General features: G+C 51.0%; 6 protein-coding genes across 6 annotated transcripts; 4 read left to right on the forward strand and 2 right to left on the reverse strand.

The window, feature by feature from the left end:
* The first annotated feature begins 71 nt into the window (after positions 1–71).
* SEPMUDRAFT_149542 (uncharacterized protein) lies at positions 72–1,217 on the forward strand. Its single transcript, XM_016905619.1, has one exon. It carries the CDS (start codon positions 77–79, stop codon positions 1,031–1,033), a length of 957 nt encoding a protein of 318 aa, XP_016761164.1. The 5' UTR covers positions 72–76; the 3' UTR covers positions 1,034–1,217.
* A 62-nt stretch (positions 1,218–1,279) lies between these two features.
* Positions 1,280–2,645, reverse strand: SEPMUDRAFT_149543 (proteasome subunit beta type-5 precursor). Its single transcript, XM_016905620.1, has 2 exons — positions 2,177–2,645; positions 1,280–2,102 (listed from the first exon to the last, which is right to left on the reverse strand). Exons 1-2 carry the CDS (start codon positions 2,531–2,533, stop codon positions 1,605–1,607), a joined length of 855 nt encoding a protein of 284 aa, XP_016761165.1. The 5' UTR covers positions 2,534–2,645; the 3' UTR covers positions 1,280–1,604.
* Positions 2,646–2,841: 196 nt separating this feature from the next.
* On the forward strand, positions 2,842–4,951 carry SEPMUDRAFT_149544 (kinase-like protein). Its single transcript, XM_016905621.1, has 4 exons — positions 2,842–2,940; positions 2,995–3,097; positions 3,154–4,149; positions 4,205–4,951. The coding sequence occupies exons 1-4, from the start codon at positions 2,864–2,866 to the stop codon at positions 4,232–4,234; spliced, it is 1,206 nt and encodes a 401-aa protein (XP_016761166.1). The 5' UTR covers positions 2,842–2,863; the 3' UTR covers positions 4,235–4,951.
* A 93-nt stretch (positions 4,952–5,044) lies between these two features.
* On the reverse strand, positions 5,045–8,293 carry SEPMUDRAFT_117582 (P-loop containing nucleoside triphosphate hydrolase protein; the record flags this gene model as incomplete). Its single annotated transcript, XM_016901349.1, has 1 exon — positions 5,045–8,293. The coding sequence occupies one exon, from the start codon at positions 8,291–8,293 to the stop codon at positions 5,045–5,047; it is 3,249 nt and encodes a 1,082-aa protein (XP_016761167.1).
* Positions 8,294–9,121: 828 nt separating this feature from the next.
* On the forward strand, positions 9,122–11,866 carry SEPMUDRAFT_149546 (uncharacterized protein). Its single transcript, XM_016905622.1, has one exon. It carries the CDS (start codon positions 9,175–9,177, stop codon positions 11,311–11,313), a length of 2,139 nt encoding a protein of 712 aa, XP_016761168.1. The 5' UTR covers positions 9,122–9,174; the 3' UTR covers positions 11,314–11,866.
* Positions 11,867–12,449: 583 nt separating this feature from the next.
* On the forward strand, positions 12,450–14,033 carry SEPMUDRAFT_149547 (stomatin family protein). The gene is made up of 2 exons (XM_016905623.1): positions 12,450–12,758; positions 12,834–14,033. Exons 1-2 carry the CDS (start codon positions 12,672–12,674, stop codon positions 13,821–13,823), a joined length of 1,077 nt encoding a protein of 358 aa, XP_016761169.1. The 5' UTR covers positions 12,450–12,671; the 3' UTR covers positions 13,824–14,033.
* Positions 14,034–17,381: the final 3,348 nt, after the last annotated feature.

Genomic DNA, 17,381 nt, shown 5'->3' on the forward strand with positions numbered 1-17,381 from the left:
TACCACCTACACACAAGTTTTTGACCACCGAGCACATATCGACCACCCCCTCCAACCACCACCTCCTCCAACGAAAATGCCCGGCGGCCGTCCCCCTCTCTGCCTCGATGAACACCGCGAGTTCATTACCACCAGCATCCAAGTCCTCGGCCTCACGCGCGAAGAAGTCGTCGATGAACTCTCCAAATCCCATGGCTTAGCGGTCAGTCGCGGCACTCTCAGAAGAAGGCTGTTAGACTGGGGCATTCGAACGCAGCGGGCGAACTTTTCCGACTCTCCGGCTCTGCGAGTGCGGTTACAGCATTATTTCCACAATTCGGGCCTGACCGATCTGGAAATCTCTGAGACGTTGACGCGCGATGAAGGCTTTGATATCAGCCCGAAGCGCGTAGCGAAATGTCGGAAAGAAATGGGCTTGTACAAGAGGGTAGATGCGGACAAGAGGGGTGTGGCGGAGCGGACAGTGGAGGAGTTGTTAAAGAAGGAGTTGGAGGAGAATGAGGCAGTTAGGGAACTGGGCCAGAAGGCGTTGTATAAGCATTTGAGGTCTAAATACAATGTGACGGGAAGAGACCGCATTTTCACCATTGCGAAGAGGCTTGATCCCGAGGGCCCGGAGAGAAGATCGAGGGCGCAGAGGAAGGGAGCGAGGAGGAGTGGATTGAGAAAGGAGAGGGAGGCGAAAGCTGCGGAAGAGGAGGCGCGACGGCAGCAGCAGCAGCAGCCAGGCGGAGAGCATCTGATTGAACAACAACAGCATGAACAATCACGGCCAGAGTATGTGCCTCTGGATCCGACCATGTACGACAGCAACTATGGCGCTTACGGCCAGCAACCTGGTGTGCCAAACGGTGATGCTGCAATAACCAACCATCTCCATCCTCACCATCGTGTGCCGCAGGAGGAACATTCTCAAGTAGGCGAGGGGTCGACAAACTCACGAGGTCAGCTGCAGTGCTACTATCCCTCCTCGATCACGACTGGTGTGAATCTAGAAGAGGATTATCACTATGCTCGCGGTCTGACCGGATGACCAGACATGGACTGAACATGGTTAACTGCTCAATGATGCAAGGGTTAGTTGAAAAGCTTACGGAATATCACGCAAAGCTGTCTTGATCCTGTCGAGAAATTCGTAGCAAAGGAAAGTGTTGTCGCGTATCTCTGCTTGCAGCCTAGAGATAGGTACCTTATTTACGCCCCTAAACAGAAATCAGACTCCGACAATGGTCGAAACCACCATCTTTTCCCAACCCGAAGATGTGATGTTAAGGAGGGAAGTCTGTATGACCAGCCGTGAAGGTAACAACAGGGAGTACGTATGTCCATCACGAGCTGCTCGGGCTGCCTGTGTGGTTTCTGACCTCACCACAAGTCGAATCCGATGTGTGCATTGGGCAAACCCTCTGGGCGCATTTGAGTGACCACCTCTCTCTACGGTGGTTCCAACGCAGTCCCCAAGTAACAGGTCTTGTTCATATCATGCTCTTGATTCAGCGCCATGTAAGCTAATATCTCAAGTCCAGTATAACTACAAGTGCGCTTCTCTTTCGCGCACACACGGCCCGCAGTGCTCACACTCCTGAACCTCATGCATTTCCCACCTAATCCAAGTTCGCAGTGACGTTGGAGAACTCGCCCTTCTCCAGCTTCGTCTTCCAGAAGATAGGATTCGTGTCCATGAAGCCGTGCTTGACCCAGCCCTCCTCCTTGACATGGTATAAGTTGATGAAACCACCAGAGAAAGCATCTCTGTGCGTCGCAGCCAAAATACTTCTCTTCCCCAGCTCCAGTGCCTCATCATCCTCCAGGTCGTATTTGTACTCTGCGTCCAGCACACCATAGGCGAAAGTCTGACCCGAACCAACACAGAACAAGTTACCCGCTAACCGCGTGCCATCGCTGTCGATGTAGTAGAGAGCCGGTCCTTCGGTAGGGGTCACACCGGCGCACATGGTCCCCATACTCAGACCCATGCCCTTGTAGCTGTAGACGAGGTTGGCGAGGATTTTCGAGGCAGCAGCGACAGAAATGCGGCGCTTGTGGCGGAGTTCGTGGAGTCTACATTGCATTCCGAGGTATGCGAGCCAGTATTGACAGTCCTGTAAAGAAGTGAAGCCAAGTCAGCCTACCATACCGTTCTCGACGCATGCAACCCTTCAAGTGATCAACCTACAGCAGCACCACCAGCCATGGTCCCCAACAACGCACTATTGATCTCAATAACCTTCTTCACCGTTTGACTGGCAATCCAGTTCCCTGCTGTGGCTCTCGAATCCGTGGCAACGATGATACCGCCCTTGAAGCGGAAGGCGAGTGTTGTGGTTCCGTGGGCAATCTTGATGGGACATTGGGGGTTGGAGTGGTCATCGGTCATGGCGCGCAACCAGGCTGCATTGTTGGCGACGGGAGGGAGGGCGAAGTTGAGATTGAGCTGTGGTTGCACGTCGAGCGCCAGTTGGAGCTGCTCTTCTTCGCTGTAGCCCTCGTTCTGGAACGCCGGGCGGCTGTATTGAGCCACCAGCGAGTCCATTGTGATGTACGGAATGGGGATGTACTACTCTGACGCTTTCCAGAGGGTTGGATAGACACGGGATTCGATGGAACAGGCGGCTGTTTGGTTGTCGTGTTTGGAGGTGTTTAAGGTGAGAGTGAGTGAGTACCTAGTGAGCTCGATCTGGAGCTCGCAGCGCGAAGGCAAGGCAGTCGCGACGCATCACCGAGTTTCTGCCTCAGGCTGTAACTACTTCACCTTCACCCTCTCGTCTGAGGTGCCCTTCACACCAAGGAAGCTTCTTTTCAACTCCCAACCTCACTTCAGTTCTTGAGGCTCGGCCATGTCTTAAAGCCAGCAGTAAACATAATGGCAGAAGACAACGTGGCTGGAGACTGGCGGAAGGCCGTCTCCTTCAGCGAGCGACTCAGCAACACCACCGAAATGCAAGCCGGTGCCAATCGTGGTATACGGGAGAAACGGTAGCTGACTTGTGCTAGTATCTCAGCCTACAAGACGGTGAATCCAGGGTGTCCAACCTCGGAAGCATCAACACAAGCGAAAGCGAGAGAGGAACAAGCGCGAAGAGCGGCCACGTCTCTGGTGCGAGATTCCTGGGTCTGTTTCTCCCTCAGCAGCTTTTCTGATGAGCTGCACAGGACGAGTACCACGAACTTGTGCGGCGAAACGTCTCCGAACTACTCGCATCAGCCGTAACCACTCCGGCTGGGGATCTCCATACGAATGAACACCACTTTCCCAACCTCCCGGCCTCGGGAGCAACCATTGGGCGGTATACCAACGCGGAACACTTTAATGATGGCCTCTTTTCCGAAGTCTTCCGTGCCCTTGATCCAGACCTACCCCCTGAAGGTGGCAAGCTGAGGATGGTAGCTTTGAAAGTCACGAATCCATCCATCATGCAACCACCTCATGACGCGGTGCGGGAAGCACAGATACTAGACAGAGCCGCACACGAGAACATCATTCTCCTGATCGAGACGTTCCGACAGTCAGACGGAATCTTTGTCCTCGTGTTTCCATATATGCCTTTCAGTCTCGATGCTTTGCTCGGGCAAAAGCGCTTCACTCCTCACAGTCGGAAAGCTAGTCTGAGAGACGTGTTCTCTGGACTGAAGCATATCCATAGTTTGGGAATCATACATCGGGACATCAAGCCCTCCAACATCCTCCTCGCAACACCTACTGGGCCAGCCTATATAGCAGACTTCGGCATCGCCTGGTCTTCGACAGACTCCGAACCAGCAGATTCCAAGATCCTGGACGTGGGAACTACATGCTACAGACCGCCGGAACTGCTTTTTGGCTACTCTTGCTATGGGACTCAGCTAGATATGTGGGCTGCTGGCTGTGTCGCCGCACAGATCCTATGCCTAGATGACAAGACACTTTTCGATGCCGGAGATCTGGGCAGCGAACTTGCATTGATCAAAAGTATATTCCAGTCTCTAGGGACACCAGATTTAGGTACTTGGCCTGGAGCCGAGAAAATGCCGGATTGGGGCAAGATGAACTTTACCAAGTATCCCGGTAAGCAGTGGGTTGAGATCCTGCGTGATGCGAAAGAGCAGGAAAGGGATCTTGTGAAGTCACTGGTCCAGTACGAGAGCTCGTGGCGACTGAGTGCTGAAGAGGTGAGTGCGCTGCCAGATGCGATCTGAAAAGGGGCCGTTCTGACACATGCTGCAGGCTTTGAGACATCCGGCTCTCTCGTGGTGATCGTGCTGACACTTCAACGACCCTTCCCGGCCACAAGCGCCCGTCGACCTAATCACCGCTCTGCGTTCCGGCAGACACTGGACTTTCCTGCCACCAGAGAGCTCAGAATGATGCCCCAATGTACGCCGCGTCCGACTGCCACAAGCAGCCCGTACAGCCAGTGTAATGCGCTGGTACAAAGGTCACCTGAGCTTGATCTCGCTGTCTGCACTTCATTTCCCGGAGAACATCGACAAGTAGACTGGCTCAGCATGCATCTTCCTCGACGCCGAGAACTATAACTTGAGCACATCCGCGATCCTGTCGCGCCCACTTTCTAGGACCTTGCTCACTTTGGAGAATGCGAATCTAAAGCCAGAGTGTCTCAATCTTGAGAACACTTGTGCACAAGCGATAGAGAACGACTATGACTATGCTTGACCTGACACCTGCTGCATTGGCAAGCCAGCAGTGTTGAGCTGTTCGAAGCTATCAAGTCCACGTTCAGATGGCACGACTGCATGGAAGTCTGCTATGCATGTCTTGCGGATGTGCAGAGTGATGCCGAAGGACAAGCGGACGGTGCGTGAACAAGGCGATAAGCATACTCTGACCACGACGCTCCAACCGGGCGCCTCTGGCACTGGCAATTTGGGTTGGCAGACTCTAGATTTTATTATATTATACCGTATTAGATCTGCTGGCACTCACTAGCAACGGAGTGCAATGACATTCTCCTCGTCATTGTTCTCACATGTCCCAACATCAACGTCTCTCCTTCCGCCTCGAATTTCCGCTCCAGTTCATCACTCCACGCATGGCTTGGACTCCCTATATCTTCGGCATTTTCCTATCCACCCCCAAACTCTCCACATCCTTGGGCTTGTAATAATGCGGCGCCACTTCCATTAACCACTCCGGCTGCAGTGGCATCACACTCCTCATGAACTCTTTGCTCGTCAATACCAACTCATAGAATATCACCCACTTGGGTCTCACATCCATTAACACCGAGCTGGGGTGGATATGCACGGTCAAGTTATTCTTCACCGTCCGATAGGAATCTCCACTGCGTTGGAGTCGGGCGGCATTGGGAAAGAATCCGGCTGTGATGGCGCGTTGAATAGGTGGGAGATTGCTGGTCCCGCAGGACGAGAGAGTGACTTCGACGCGATCGCAGAGTTTGGCGAGTTGGTCTCGCACGTCTCTGGCGCGCGTGAGGGAGCGTTGTTGGAGGAAGTTCTCTTTGGCCCAGACGTAGCTGAAATCGGCATCTACCCATTGGTTCCAGATGTTGAGGTAAGAGATGTGGTCGCCGCCTTCTTTAGAGGTGAAACGGGCTCGGGCGGCGTCGGCTTGGAGCTTTTTGTCTTTGGGTCGGTAGAAGAGGGCAGAGGCTTCGCCGAGCATGGCAATGATGGACAGCACCTCTTCTACGCAGCCTTCTTTATCGGCCTGGAGGACGGCTTTGGCAAGCATAGGGTCGGTAGGGAACTCGGCCATTTGGCGTCCTACTTTGGTGAGTTCACCTTTGTCGTTGAGGGCGCCGAGGGCGTAGAGTTGTTCGAGAGATCGAATCAACATGTCTGGCGCGGGAGGATCCATGAAGTCGAAGTTGATGAGGTCGTTTATACCGAGTGACTTGAGTAGCAGCACGATGGAGTTGAGATTAGTTCGCTGGATTTCAGGCGTGGTTGATTCCGGCAAGTCATTGTAGTATGCCCACTTCGTATATAGTCTGAAGCACTTTCCTGGCTGATTGCGTCCTGCTCGTCCAGCACGCTGATTTGCTGAAGCGCGAGAGATGGGCACCGAAACAAGAGACTCCATGTTCGTAGCAGGTGTATACCGGTTTTCTTTGACGTATCCAGGATCGATGACATATACGATACCATCTATCGTCAGAGACGTCTCCGCGATGTTAGTGGCCAGAACGACTTTGCGGACTTTCGGTGGAGTTGGGTCGAAGATCTTTTGCTGCAGATCTGTAGGCAGGTTGGCATAGATGGGGCATATTAACAGTTCTGGTGCCGCACTTCCTAGCTTTCGAGCCGTCTCCTGTAGTGATTGTTCCGCTTGCTCAATCTCATCCTGACCAGTCAAGAACACCAAGATATCGCCAGGCATAGGTTGGGAGAGATGTATTTGAAAGACGGTAGTAATGGCCGCAGAGAGGTAGTTCGCTTCTGGTTGCAACGAATAGTTCATCTCCACATCGTAGGTACGGCCGGGGATGTTGAGAATAGGAGCATCGTCAAAGAACTCGCTGAACTTCTGTGCATCAAGTGTAGCCGAGGAGATCAAGAGCTTGAGATCAGGTCGTCCTCTTGCGATATCCTTGACCAGACCGAACAGGATATCGGTATGCAGGGTGCGTTCGTGAGCTTCGTCAATCATGAGAGCGCTATAACCCCCCAGATCTGGCTCGGTCAAGAACTCGCGAAGTAACATACCATCAGTCATGTACTTCAGCGCCGTTTTGTCTGTGGTGTTGTCTTCGAAACGAATTGCATATCCGACTTCATTGCCGAGCTTCACGCCAACTTCCTCTGCTACACGGGCTGCAACACTCATAGCAGCAACACGACGCGGTTGCGTACATCCGACCTTCATGCCATCTTTACAATATCCGTCTTCGTACAAGAACTGCGGCAGTTGTGTAGTCTTGCCGCTGCCAGTCTCCCCTACAATAATCAGAATCTGATATTCCTTGACAGCATCCAGGAATTGCTGGCGGTACTGGTAGACCGGCAGTGTCTTCCGCTTCTCTTCCATCGTCTTGGCTTTCCTCTCCGCTGCCAACATTTGCTGTGCCAGGAGCTTCTCCTGTGGCGACTTCATGTCACTCATACCACCCTTCAAGACCGCATCGGTGACCCATCGTAACTGTTGCTCTTCGTCAAATACGTATTCGTAATCTCCCTCGTCCTGGTGATCGGGCACAATGATCTGGGCTTTCGTCTTGGCCAACTGTTCTCGCTCCCACTCTTCATGCTCGGTGACATACTTCTCTCGTCCTTGATCGTCGCGCTCCACATATCGACTATAGAGAGCCTTTTCTTTGCGCTTCGTGTCCAGCTTGCCCTTCTCCGTAATGTAATCATCTGGCAAAGCGTACCCGTCAATATGGTCATCAATGCCCTCACGCTCTTCTGCCAGCCGCAGAGCCTCACGATTCCTGGCAAATTCGTCCTTCTCCTGCTGGGTCAGGGTTGGGTTGTTCCGTTCCTCTTCCTCCTCCTCTGCGACCTGTCTCCGAAGAAGTGCCAGCTCTTGGGCAGAACGCTTCTTGAGATAATCCTGTCGCGATCGTAACCTCAGATCTTTCATCTCTTGGGCAGTCAGCTTTCCGGCTTGCGCCCGCCTCTCTGCGTCTGCAGCGTCTCGTTTTGATGATCGGTCTTCGGTCAGTTTCTTCGTGCTGTCCTTCTCTTTCTGCTTCAATCTCTCTTCGAATGCTTTGCGTTCTCTGCGATCGCGTTCCTCCTCGTCCTCCTCGTCCTCTTCATCCTCTTTTTCTGGCTCATCCTCCTTCGGCGACGTGGAGCCATTGTCAAATCGCGTACGTTTCGCCGGCGGAGAGGGGAAGTCCTCTTCGTCCTCTTCCTCCTCATCGCCCCATCGATCGTCGAAATCTCCATCACGCCGCCGTAGCTTCTTCCGCCTTTCTCCACTATGAGATCTCCTCCGGTCTCGATCCGACCTGTGCCGTGACTTTCTCTCGCCATTGTCCTCCCTTTTCCGCTCCGTCTTTGTTGCTGATGGGCGCGGTGCCTCCTCCTCGACCTCCATGTCGACAAGCGCATACTTTTTCTTGGCCATACCGGGCTTTGCACTCTTCTGTCCCTTGCCGTCGCTCGCTGCTCCATTCGAGCTTGGCTTGGCGACTTGGGCATACAGGCCCTCACTGAAACGGCGCAGGTCATCGTCAGTAGAATCTAGCATGCTCGACAGCTTGTCTAGGAGCTGCGAGGGCGATTTGGCACGCTTGGCCTCTGACACCACAAAGTCTACAATCATGTCTTCGCTCGCTCCGACCAGCTTGAGCAAGTGGTCGGAGACATATGTGCGGAGATCCATGATGGGGTGAAGGCGAGCAAGAGACGTGCTGCGACAGGAGTAGGTGCACGAGGTAGTAGTTTCGTGAAGCTTTACCTCAAGATATCGGCAGTCGGGCTCATGGCATGGGTAGAACGTAGAAACCTGAGGCAGAAGCAGCTCGGGAATTTTGGCTTGCGCGAGTCATGCATGTAGAGGAAGGCAGGACTGACTAAAGCACTCTAGGCGGTAGTGCCCGCTGTCTCGTCTTCCATTACAATTTCCTCCCGACGCGTCTCCGACGCGCCTCTCGAGGACAATCTATCAATATGAAGCATGCAGGCGGCCTTGACGCTGACGGTTGATATATTCTGTGATGGATGCCTTCGGAAAAGACTCGGTTTCCACGCTCCCACCACAGTATAGGTAGCTATCACCGACAGCTAGTGTCATGAAACATTCTTTTTTGATCACGCGTGGGGATCTGTATGTGTGTGTTGACCAGGATGTCTGTTTCACGGTCGCCGGGCAGCGGGCGGCCATGTGGAGACGCTCAGACGGGCATACTCGCACTCGCTCACGCTGCTGCTCATCGTAATCTCCAAGGAAGGCAGCACACCGTGTTTCCTAGGACCTAGGTAGTCTTCTTACCTTCTCCTTTCCTGCTTTCCCTTGCCGTAGATTTACCTATTCTTACCTACAGGAATTGTTACTGGTACCGCTCCTCCTGCTCCCCGTACTCCTGTCAGAACCTCCCCTCCCTCTCGCTCCTGCCTGCGCGCTGCGCTGTAATCGGGCGGTTCTATTCTTAGCGCGGCCGTCTTGCATGAGCTTCCATATGATAACCTAAAAAACACCGAAACCTCCTCCCACAACAGTAGCAGAAGCACGCGCCAGCAACAATAATACCTATAGCCTTGAGCATGTCTACACCCAACAGCAAAAAGCCGCCTATCCCGGCTGCCGCCCGACGCACTCCGACCACCGCTGCCAACAATCCACCGGCGAGCACACATAACAACCAAGGCTCCCAATCGCCGTCCAGGATGATCTCGTCCAGCACAACAAGCAGTAACGGTCCTGGCGCAACGGTCGGCCTCAATCGTTCACGATCCACACGCACTGGCGCCGCGCCTGTATCTGCCAGAGCTGCTGTCAGAGGCAAACCCGTTGCCGACTCTGCTGCTGACGAGGACGCCAAAGCTGAACTCGCCGCCAGAATGGACGAGCTTCAGGAGAAACTGCAAGAAGCCGAGCGAGCATGTGAAGAGTCGCAGAAGCAGGCTGCAGTGCTCCAGGTCAAGCTGGACGAGGCCCACAAGGAGCAAGGCATGCTGGAGGAGACCGTGCATGAACATACCGAGCGCATCAACGACCTAGAACTGGAGAAGAAAGAGAGCGTACGAGCCCGCCGCGAGATGGAGCAGATTTACGAGAGTGAAAAGGAGGCCGCGATGAAGGAGAAGGAAGAGGCGGCAACGCGTGAGGTGGAGATGCAGGCTGCTTTGCAGCGCATGAAGGAAACTTTGGCGCAGCGCGAAATGCGCGCCGGCTTAGAAGATGACAGTAGGAGGCCGATGATGACTCGGCACTCGAGCAACGGCCGGAGTGCGAATGGGTCGCCTGTTCGCGATGCATCAGATCGACAGTTTGCGCCGCCCTCCGTCTCGCGCAGTGACTCCGCGTCCAGAATCAACTCGAAGCTCGTGAACCAAAAGGACAAGATCATAGAAGGATTGCGACTGGAACTGGCTGAAGCTCAGATCAAGCTGGTGGAAATGGAGAATATGGGAGGAGGACGTCTGCAAGAGATTCAACGACAGCTGTACGACGTCAAAATGCACAATGCTCGCTTGATGGAAGAGAACGAGTCATTCCAGCTGTTGCTGAGCGAGAAAACACTACAAGGCGACTTCCTGCGAGCACCTTCACATCCTGGGTCGCGACCTCCGTCCAGACACTTGGACACTGCCGTGGGCACATCGCTCGCTGACGAGTTGGACTCCCAAGTCGACGAGAGTGAGATTGAAGGAGACACGCGGCGACTGCAAGCAGAAGTGCAGAGCCTTAAGGACGCAAACAAGGCATTGACGTTGTATATTAACAATATCATCTCGCGCCTTCTCCAGCATGACCAGTTCGAGGCGATTCTAGATAAGACGCCGGACCTGATGGCAGGCCCGGGTGCCGCCAGCACAAAACGACAGCATGCAGACACGGATAAAGAGCTGCCACCGCCTCCACCTGACAAGGACGAACAGCCTAGTCTGCTGCAACGAGCGAAGAGTGTCATGGGTGGCACCAGACCAAGACCACGTCCGCTATCACAGTCACTCGCTCCTGGTGATCAACTCGAGCCGTCCTTGAAAACACCAGGTCTCAATGAAGACCCGAAGACCGCTCCCAGTGTGCCCATCGCACGATCCAGGTCGACGAGAGCATCCCATGGCCACAGACGCGCGAACTCGGACTGGCCGGCTGCGAGTGTGGTTACAAATATGTATCGTGGCCCGTCTCCAAATGCAGGACCACTAAGCCCGGGCCTCACCTCTCCCATCAATCGCAACTCATTCTTTGGGAGGACACCTTCATCTAGTACTTCAGTGCCGACTATTTCCGAAGATAACATTGACAAGGAAAGCGCTCGAGACAGCAAGATGAGTGGTAGTGCCAGCAATCGCAACAGCGTCACTTCCAATCCTACATATGCGGGCATCGATGATGACAGCAGTACCGGAGCAGCCAGTGGCCTCTTGAATGAACGATCCAACCCTTCATCACCACCACAAAGTACAACGAGCTCCGGCGACAGAGACAAACCCAGTGGTGCCATCATGATGGGCTCCAAACCTCGTCCTCTCCGTCTGGTCCAGGAAGCTGCCGATGAGGACGCGGCCAAGAAGCAGGCAAACCGAGGAAGCTGGTTCGGATGGATGAACAAAGGTGGTGCACCGCCTCCCGGATCACTGCAATCACCGCCTGCTCCAAGTTCCCAAGGTCTCGGAGAGAAATTGGGGGGTGTATTCCGCAAGACCGACGCCGAAGCAAGTCAGGCGCAGTAGAACTCGCCTCCGTTACAGCAGAGTCATACCGATTACCATCAGTTGAGGCACGAATGGAGTATGAGAGGTAGAAGTGGATCGGCGAGGGTTGGGAAAGAGAACAAGAGTCCGACTAGAAGTGGGATTGGGAAAGAGGATCATCCTTACCCTCGCGCTCTACCTCCTCCTGCTATGCCTGCCGGGAGTGGTGCGTTGCGGTCTAGGAGGAGGTGGAGGTGGAGTGAGTGACCCAAACGTCTATGGGAGATGGCGTATCCTCACTTTGGTTCTCGACAAGTAACCTGCCAGTGTTGTTTGAGGGGTGGGATGATTTGGCTTCCAGTTGTACGTTCTTGCGGGGCAAGCAATACCTGGTTGGCGCGGCGCAGGTACGATATTGTGTGGCTTACGAGCTGCTATGGATGGATATATACCCTTGTGCTGGTGTTTTTTCTTTTCCATCGTCTTTGCTTTTATAATGAGAGAAGTAGAAGTTTGGTAGCAGTGGTCGGAAAGAATAGAGAATGAGATGATTGAATAGGTTAGCATCCAGTATGGACCTGCTGTAATTTGCTGTCTACACCGTGTATTGTGGTACAGGCAATGCGATGGGAACAAGTTGGTAGGGCGGCTGGAGTGCCGATAGCCGTGTGATCAACAGACCTCATGACCTTGCCCTGCGCCTGTATGCGCCTCAGTCAACATACATCATGTATCTTTATTTACAAAGGAGTGGAGTTGGCCGGGCTGTGCGATCCTGATGGATGGCTCATCTTGGACGCATTCCAGTATTCTCAATAATTTCGCAGGTTGCTACGGCGAGGCGACATCATTGTATATTCCTACAGTAGGTGACAGATGCGACGAGAGATTTGATCCTAAATAACCTGGAAGGTATGTTCCAGTGAAAAAGCCCTTTGAGACTATGGTTGGTGGTGGCATTGTTGACCTCGTGGCGAGCGGTAGTCCGGCTACGGTCTGCCCGAGACTGAGGTGGTGATCCATACGACTCCTCAAGTAGACTAGCGGCTGCTCGATCTGGTATGTGATAAGCGAGGGGAAGGAGGAAGGAAGAGGCGATGAAATGTGCTGCGCTTCAAGATCTTTGTGTGCATCTGTGAATGCTCCCGTGACGCTCTATAAATTCATCACATTCGCCTCTCTCTCTAGTTCTCTCTCCCTCTCCCTGATATTATTGTCATAATCATCATCATCCCTTGTACAGTCCAAACGCGGTATCCTCCAAGAGCCTCATTTACCCCACAGTAACTTAGCTATAGGAGCTAGTTCTAGGTTCCCCATACGAAGCTACATCCCAGCGCCCAACTAGCTCTATCGCTCCAACATCAACCATTGTTCGTACGACTATCACTGCTATTATGGATCGAGCAGCAGCAGAAGTCAACGGCAAGGCGCCTCTTCACGGCAGCGGTGCCAGCCCACATGACACTGACCCTATCGTCAAGGTACCGAATCAAACCATACCTGACATAGCTATACCACGTCTTTCAGACTGCCACTGACTTGAAATCTGCCAACAGGTCCAACCTCCTCGCCGCGAAGATCTCCAAACATCCTATGCCCAAATCATCAAGGCCGATACCGAAGACGACTCCCAACATGGCTGGTACGGTGGAATGGTCAACACTCTAGGCTCTATCATTGGTGCCATAGGCGCTATTCCCTGCTGCATCGTCTGCCCCAATCCATACAAACCCGTCGCCCAAGGAAACGTGGGTCTCGTCACCAAGTTTGGTCGTTTCGCAAGAGCTGTAGACCCAGGACTGGTCAAGATCAACCCTCTTTCCGAGGCTCTGATTCAGGTGGATGTCAAGATCCAGATTGTGGAGGTGCCAAAGCAGGTCTGCATGACCAAGGACAATGTCAATTTGACCCTCACATCGGTCATCTACTATCGCATTACTTCTCCGCACAAAGCTGCCTTCGGCATCTCCAACCTGCGCACTGCGCTTGTGGAGCGCACCCAGACCACCCTCCGCCACGTCATTGGCGCAAGAGTACTGCAAGATGTCATCGAGCGCCGCGAGGAGATTGCCCAGTCGATCCGCGAAATCATTGATGAGACCGCGACAGGATGGGGCGCAGAGGTGGAGTCCATGTTAATCAAGGACATCATCTTCAGCCAGGAACTCCAGGACAGCTTGTCCATGGCCGCGCAGAGCAAGCGAACTGGTGAAGCCAAGGTCATCAGTGCCCGTGCTGAAGTCGAGAGCGCGAAGCTGATGCGACAAGCTGCCGATATCCTGTCGAGCGCTCCTGCTATGCAGATCAGATACCTCGAGGCTATGCAAACCATGGCGAAGACTGCGAACAGTAAGGTCATATTCTTGCCGGCGCAGAACCAGACTGTGCAGAGCCAGCTTGCTATGGCTGAGCAGTATGGCGAGGGACCGAGCAGTTACCGCGATTATGGTACGACCAACAACGGCAATGCCGGTAGTAATGAGTTCTCTGGCAACACGCACGGATTCCAGAGTGCGGTCAATGCGAGGGTAGTGGAGAATATGTGAGATGCCTACGACGATTGCTGGAATCAGAATGCACCGTACGCGAGTCGCGAGATTGTTTGATATGCACCGCGAGTATGATGTTACGAGCTACGGGATTGTATGTTTCGGTTATAGTTTGTGAGTTGTTTGATACCCAGATATGTAGTCTTGTTACCTGTATGCTCGCTTTTCGATCCAGTATCCTCCTACGTCGACTTATCTCGAAAAGCCAATTTAGGGCCTATTCAAATATGTCCTACGGGCCTGCCCGTTAGTAGTACGGAGTACGTACCAATCTCAATTCTTATACGCGCGTACGGTAGTAGGGAGGGGGGGTATAATAGTCCTATAAGCGTAAGGGTATACGTAATAGAAGTCCGAGGTATAAAAGGTATAAACAATATACGGCTTACTATCTAAGGTATAATAACTCTGCCCTTCCTTCCTAGAGGAGGCCCTTACTATATATATAAGCTATTCTATTATCTACTCCTCGCTACTAGTACTGCCTCCTCTTAGATAGTAGCCGATAACCGGTTCTCTTAGAAACCCTCTTAATTTAGAACGTTCTCGATCGGTAGAGTATCCCTTCTATACTAGATCGCTAGAGGTCTATAAGGGCTTCCCGGCCTATATAGTATACTCTACCTACCTCGCCGGGGGTTCGCTAGGGCTCCTCTACTCTAGTGTATTATAGACGCTCTCTCTTAGAGCTAATATCCCTAGTAGCGATAGGTTATTAGTCCTCTATATATTTGCTCTACAAATAGGAGGTCGACGTCTACTCTTATCTAGGTACTATATAGAGCTAGCGTATACCTATAGAATATCTATACCTTAGTATTAGTAAATATTGTATATAAATTCCTTCTTATATTCGCGCTATTACAAAGCGTTGCTAAGAATATTTGCTTATAGTTACGTCGCGAATTCTATAGATAGTAGTCGGGAGTATATAGTAGTATCGCTATAGAGATAGAGTATTTTAATAGGTTCGTCGTACGTTCTACAATCCTCTTATTCCTCTCCTATTAATATCCTACTATATACTAACATCCTTATCTACCTATAACTCTATTATTATTACTATATCTAGATAGCTATACTTCTACTTCTTGTTTCCCTCTCGCCTCTCTATAGCTCCGCCTCGTTTCTTAGTTTCTCTCGTCGGCTCCGCCGCTTTATTAGGCCCTTCTAACTATTATAGCGTTTACCTAGAGGTATATAACGATTTCTTTTTCTACTATATATATAAAGGATATAGTTCCTAACGACTAGGACTATAGCTAGTTAGACGTAGACTAGGACGAGACTAAGTATATCGCAATATGCCTACGATATACGAAGTCGATTGCTATAGGGCGAGTATACAATACGCCTATATATCGCATGTATAATAGTTGTACAAATAATAATAAAGCAGGTTGTAATAGTATAGAGAGGGTAAGTATCTATCTACCTTACTAGGGGTTCGCCTTACTAACGAGTCTATATATAGATAGTACTACGACTCTTAAATAAGGTAATAGCCGTCTAACGCTAAAAGGGGCCTTTATAAACGTCGGGCTAATAAATTTTAAACGTCGGGCCCAAAGTTTGCCTTAGGCAGAAGATATCTCAAACTATTTCTCTTAGGTATTCTATCTCTCTCTCTCTCTCTCTCTCTCCTTTCTAGGTAGGTATTTTGCGTCTCGTTCCTCTCGTTGCTCTTGTTCCTCTCGTCGCTCTCGTCGCGTCGCGTCTCGTCGGTCTCGTTGTATCTCGTCGGTCTCGTCGTATCTCGTCGGTCTCGTTGTATCTCGTCGCGTCTCGTCGCGTCTCGTCGGTCTCGTCGGTCTCGTCGCGCTCGTCTCGTCTTGTCTCGTCGCGCTCGTCTCGTCTTGTCTTGTCTCGTTGCCCTCGTCTCGTCTTGTCTCGTCGCTTTCGTCGCTCTCGTCTTGTCTCGTCGCTCTCGTCTTGTCGCTCTCGTCTTGTCGCTCTCCTCTTAGTCGCTCTCGTCTCGTCTTGTCTTGTCGCTCTCGTTATAGAAGCAGGTAATATACAAATATTCTGCCTTAGGTACAGAATGCGGCCTAAGGCAAACTTTAGGCCCGACGTTTAAAATTTATTAGCCCGACGTTTATAATAACCTGCTAAAAGGACGTATATAATAAAATATAGAGGGAGATTACGGCTAGTTACCTAGCAAGCTCTATAGAGGACGCGCGCGCCCTTGTAGAAGGCAACGATAAATACTACTACTAGGTAGTATGCCTTTACCTTATAGCGCGAACCCTTAATAGAGAGATTTATACTATCGAGGTAGCGTACCGCTATATAGGGACTACTATAGGTCTACCGACCTTTACGCTACAATCGACCTAAGACTAGTTACTACTAAGGCTTGCTACTCTTAGAGCAATTGCGCTCGCTAGGCCGCTATCCTATATAGAGGCCCTTAGAGTACCTCTAAGGGTCGTTAGCGGTAAGTCTTAATAACGCTCTCCGTTCTCGGGACCTAGCTAACTATATTAGGCCTTATTATAGGTACAACCTACCCTAGTAGGTATATAGGGTAGGTTAGGTATTAGCAATACCTAATAGGTATAGGTATTTAGCTAGGTATACCTAACCTATCGGGTTAGGTACAAACCTAGTAGGTATTACGATACCTAGTAGGTATTGCGTACCTATTAGGTATTGAATCTTCGTATATAGAAATAAAAAACCTAGAAACCGGATGCCCTAACGAGAGCGAAGAAGCGATTTATTTAGACTAGGTATAAGAAAAGAAACTGTATATAAACCCGATATAGATACGAAAGTAAAGATTATAGTTAAATTAAATAAAGAAACTTAGGATTATATATATACTATACTATAAGTTGTAATATTTTGAATCTTAAGAAATATAGTCGGTAAATATAGTCGGTAGGTAAACTTTATATAAGCTTAAAGCAATCTCCTTATAATCGTCTTGTAGTATCCCGGAGGCACTCCTACGCAAGCTTAAAACTTAGGTATACTAATCGCCTTAGCTCCTCTACTATATTACCCTCGTTATCGCTAATCGTATCTAAGTTACTAATCCGTTCTATAAGATCTTTCGTCTGCTCTCGGTCTTTACTAAGGATCTCCTATAAAGTTAGAGTACTAAGAAGCGCTTAGGAAACCTCTATAGCCTCCTAGGCGATAAGAACTCTAGTATCGTACTTATCGTCCCGATAGCGAAAACGAGATACTATTAATCTAGAGAATATTACTACGGTATATTAGCGATTGAAACGACTTTAGTATCGAGCGATACTGAAATCGCGCTTATACCTAACTCCGGCGGTAGGAATATAGAGAATATCCCGCGCTATCAATACGAGAGTAGGGTACTTAGACTCTATTAAAGACTATGTCTTTAGTACCTCGAATAGATCCCCTTTATCTATATTAGCATCTAAATAGTCGGCGAGCTCGTTATCCTCGTTAGTACTACGTCTTTAACTTTAAGAAGACTCTATACTCCTACTAAGAGTAAAGTCGATATAGCCTTTATACCGACTCCTTCTAAAACGGCCCTACTAGGTAGAGGTACTCGATAATAAACGA

Source organism: Sphaerulina musiva, assembly GCF_000320565.1.
Source record: "Sphaerulina musiva SO2202 unplaced genomic scaffold SEPMUscaffold_5, whole genome shotgun sequence".
Classification (NCBI taxonomy): domain Eukaryota; kingdom Fungi; phylum Ascomycota; class Dothideomycetes; order Mycosphaerellales; family Mycosphaerellaceae; genus Sphaerulina; species Sphaerulina musiva.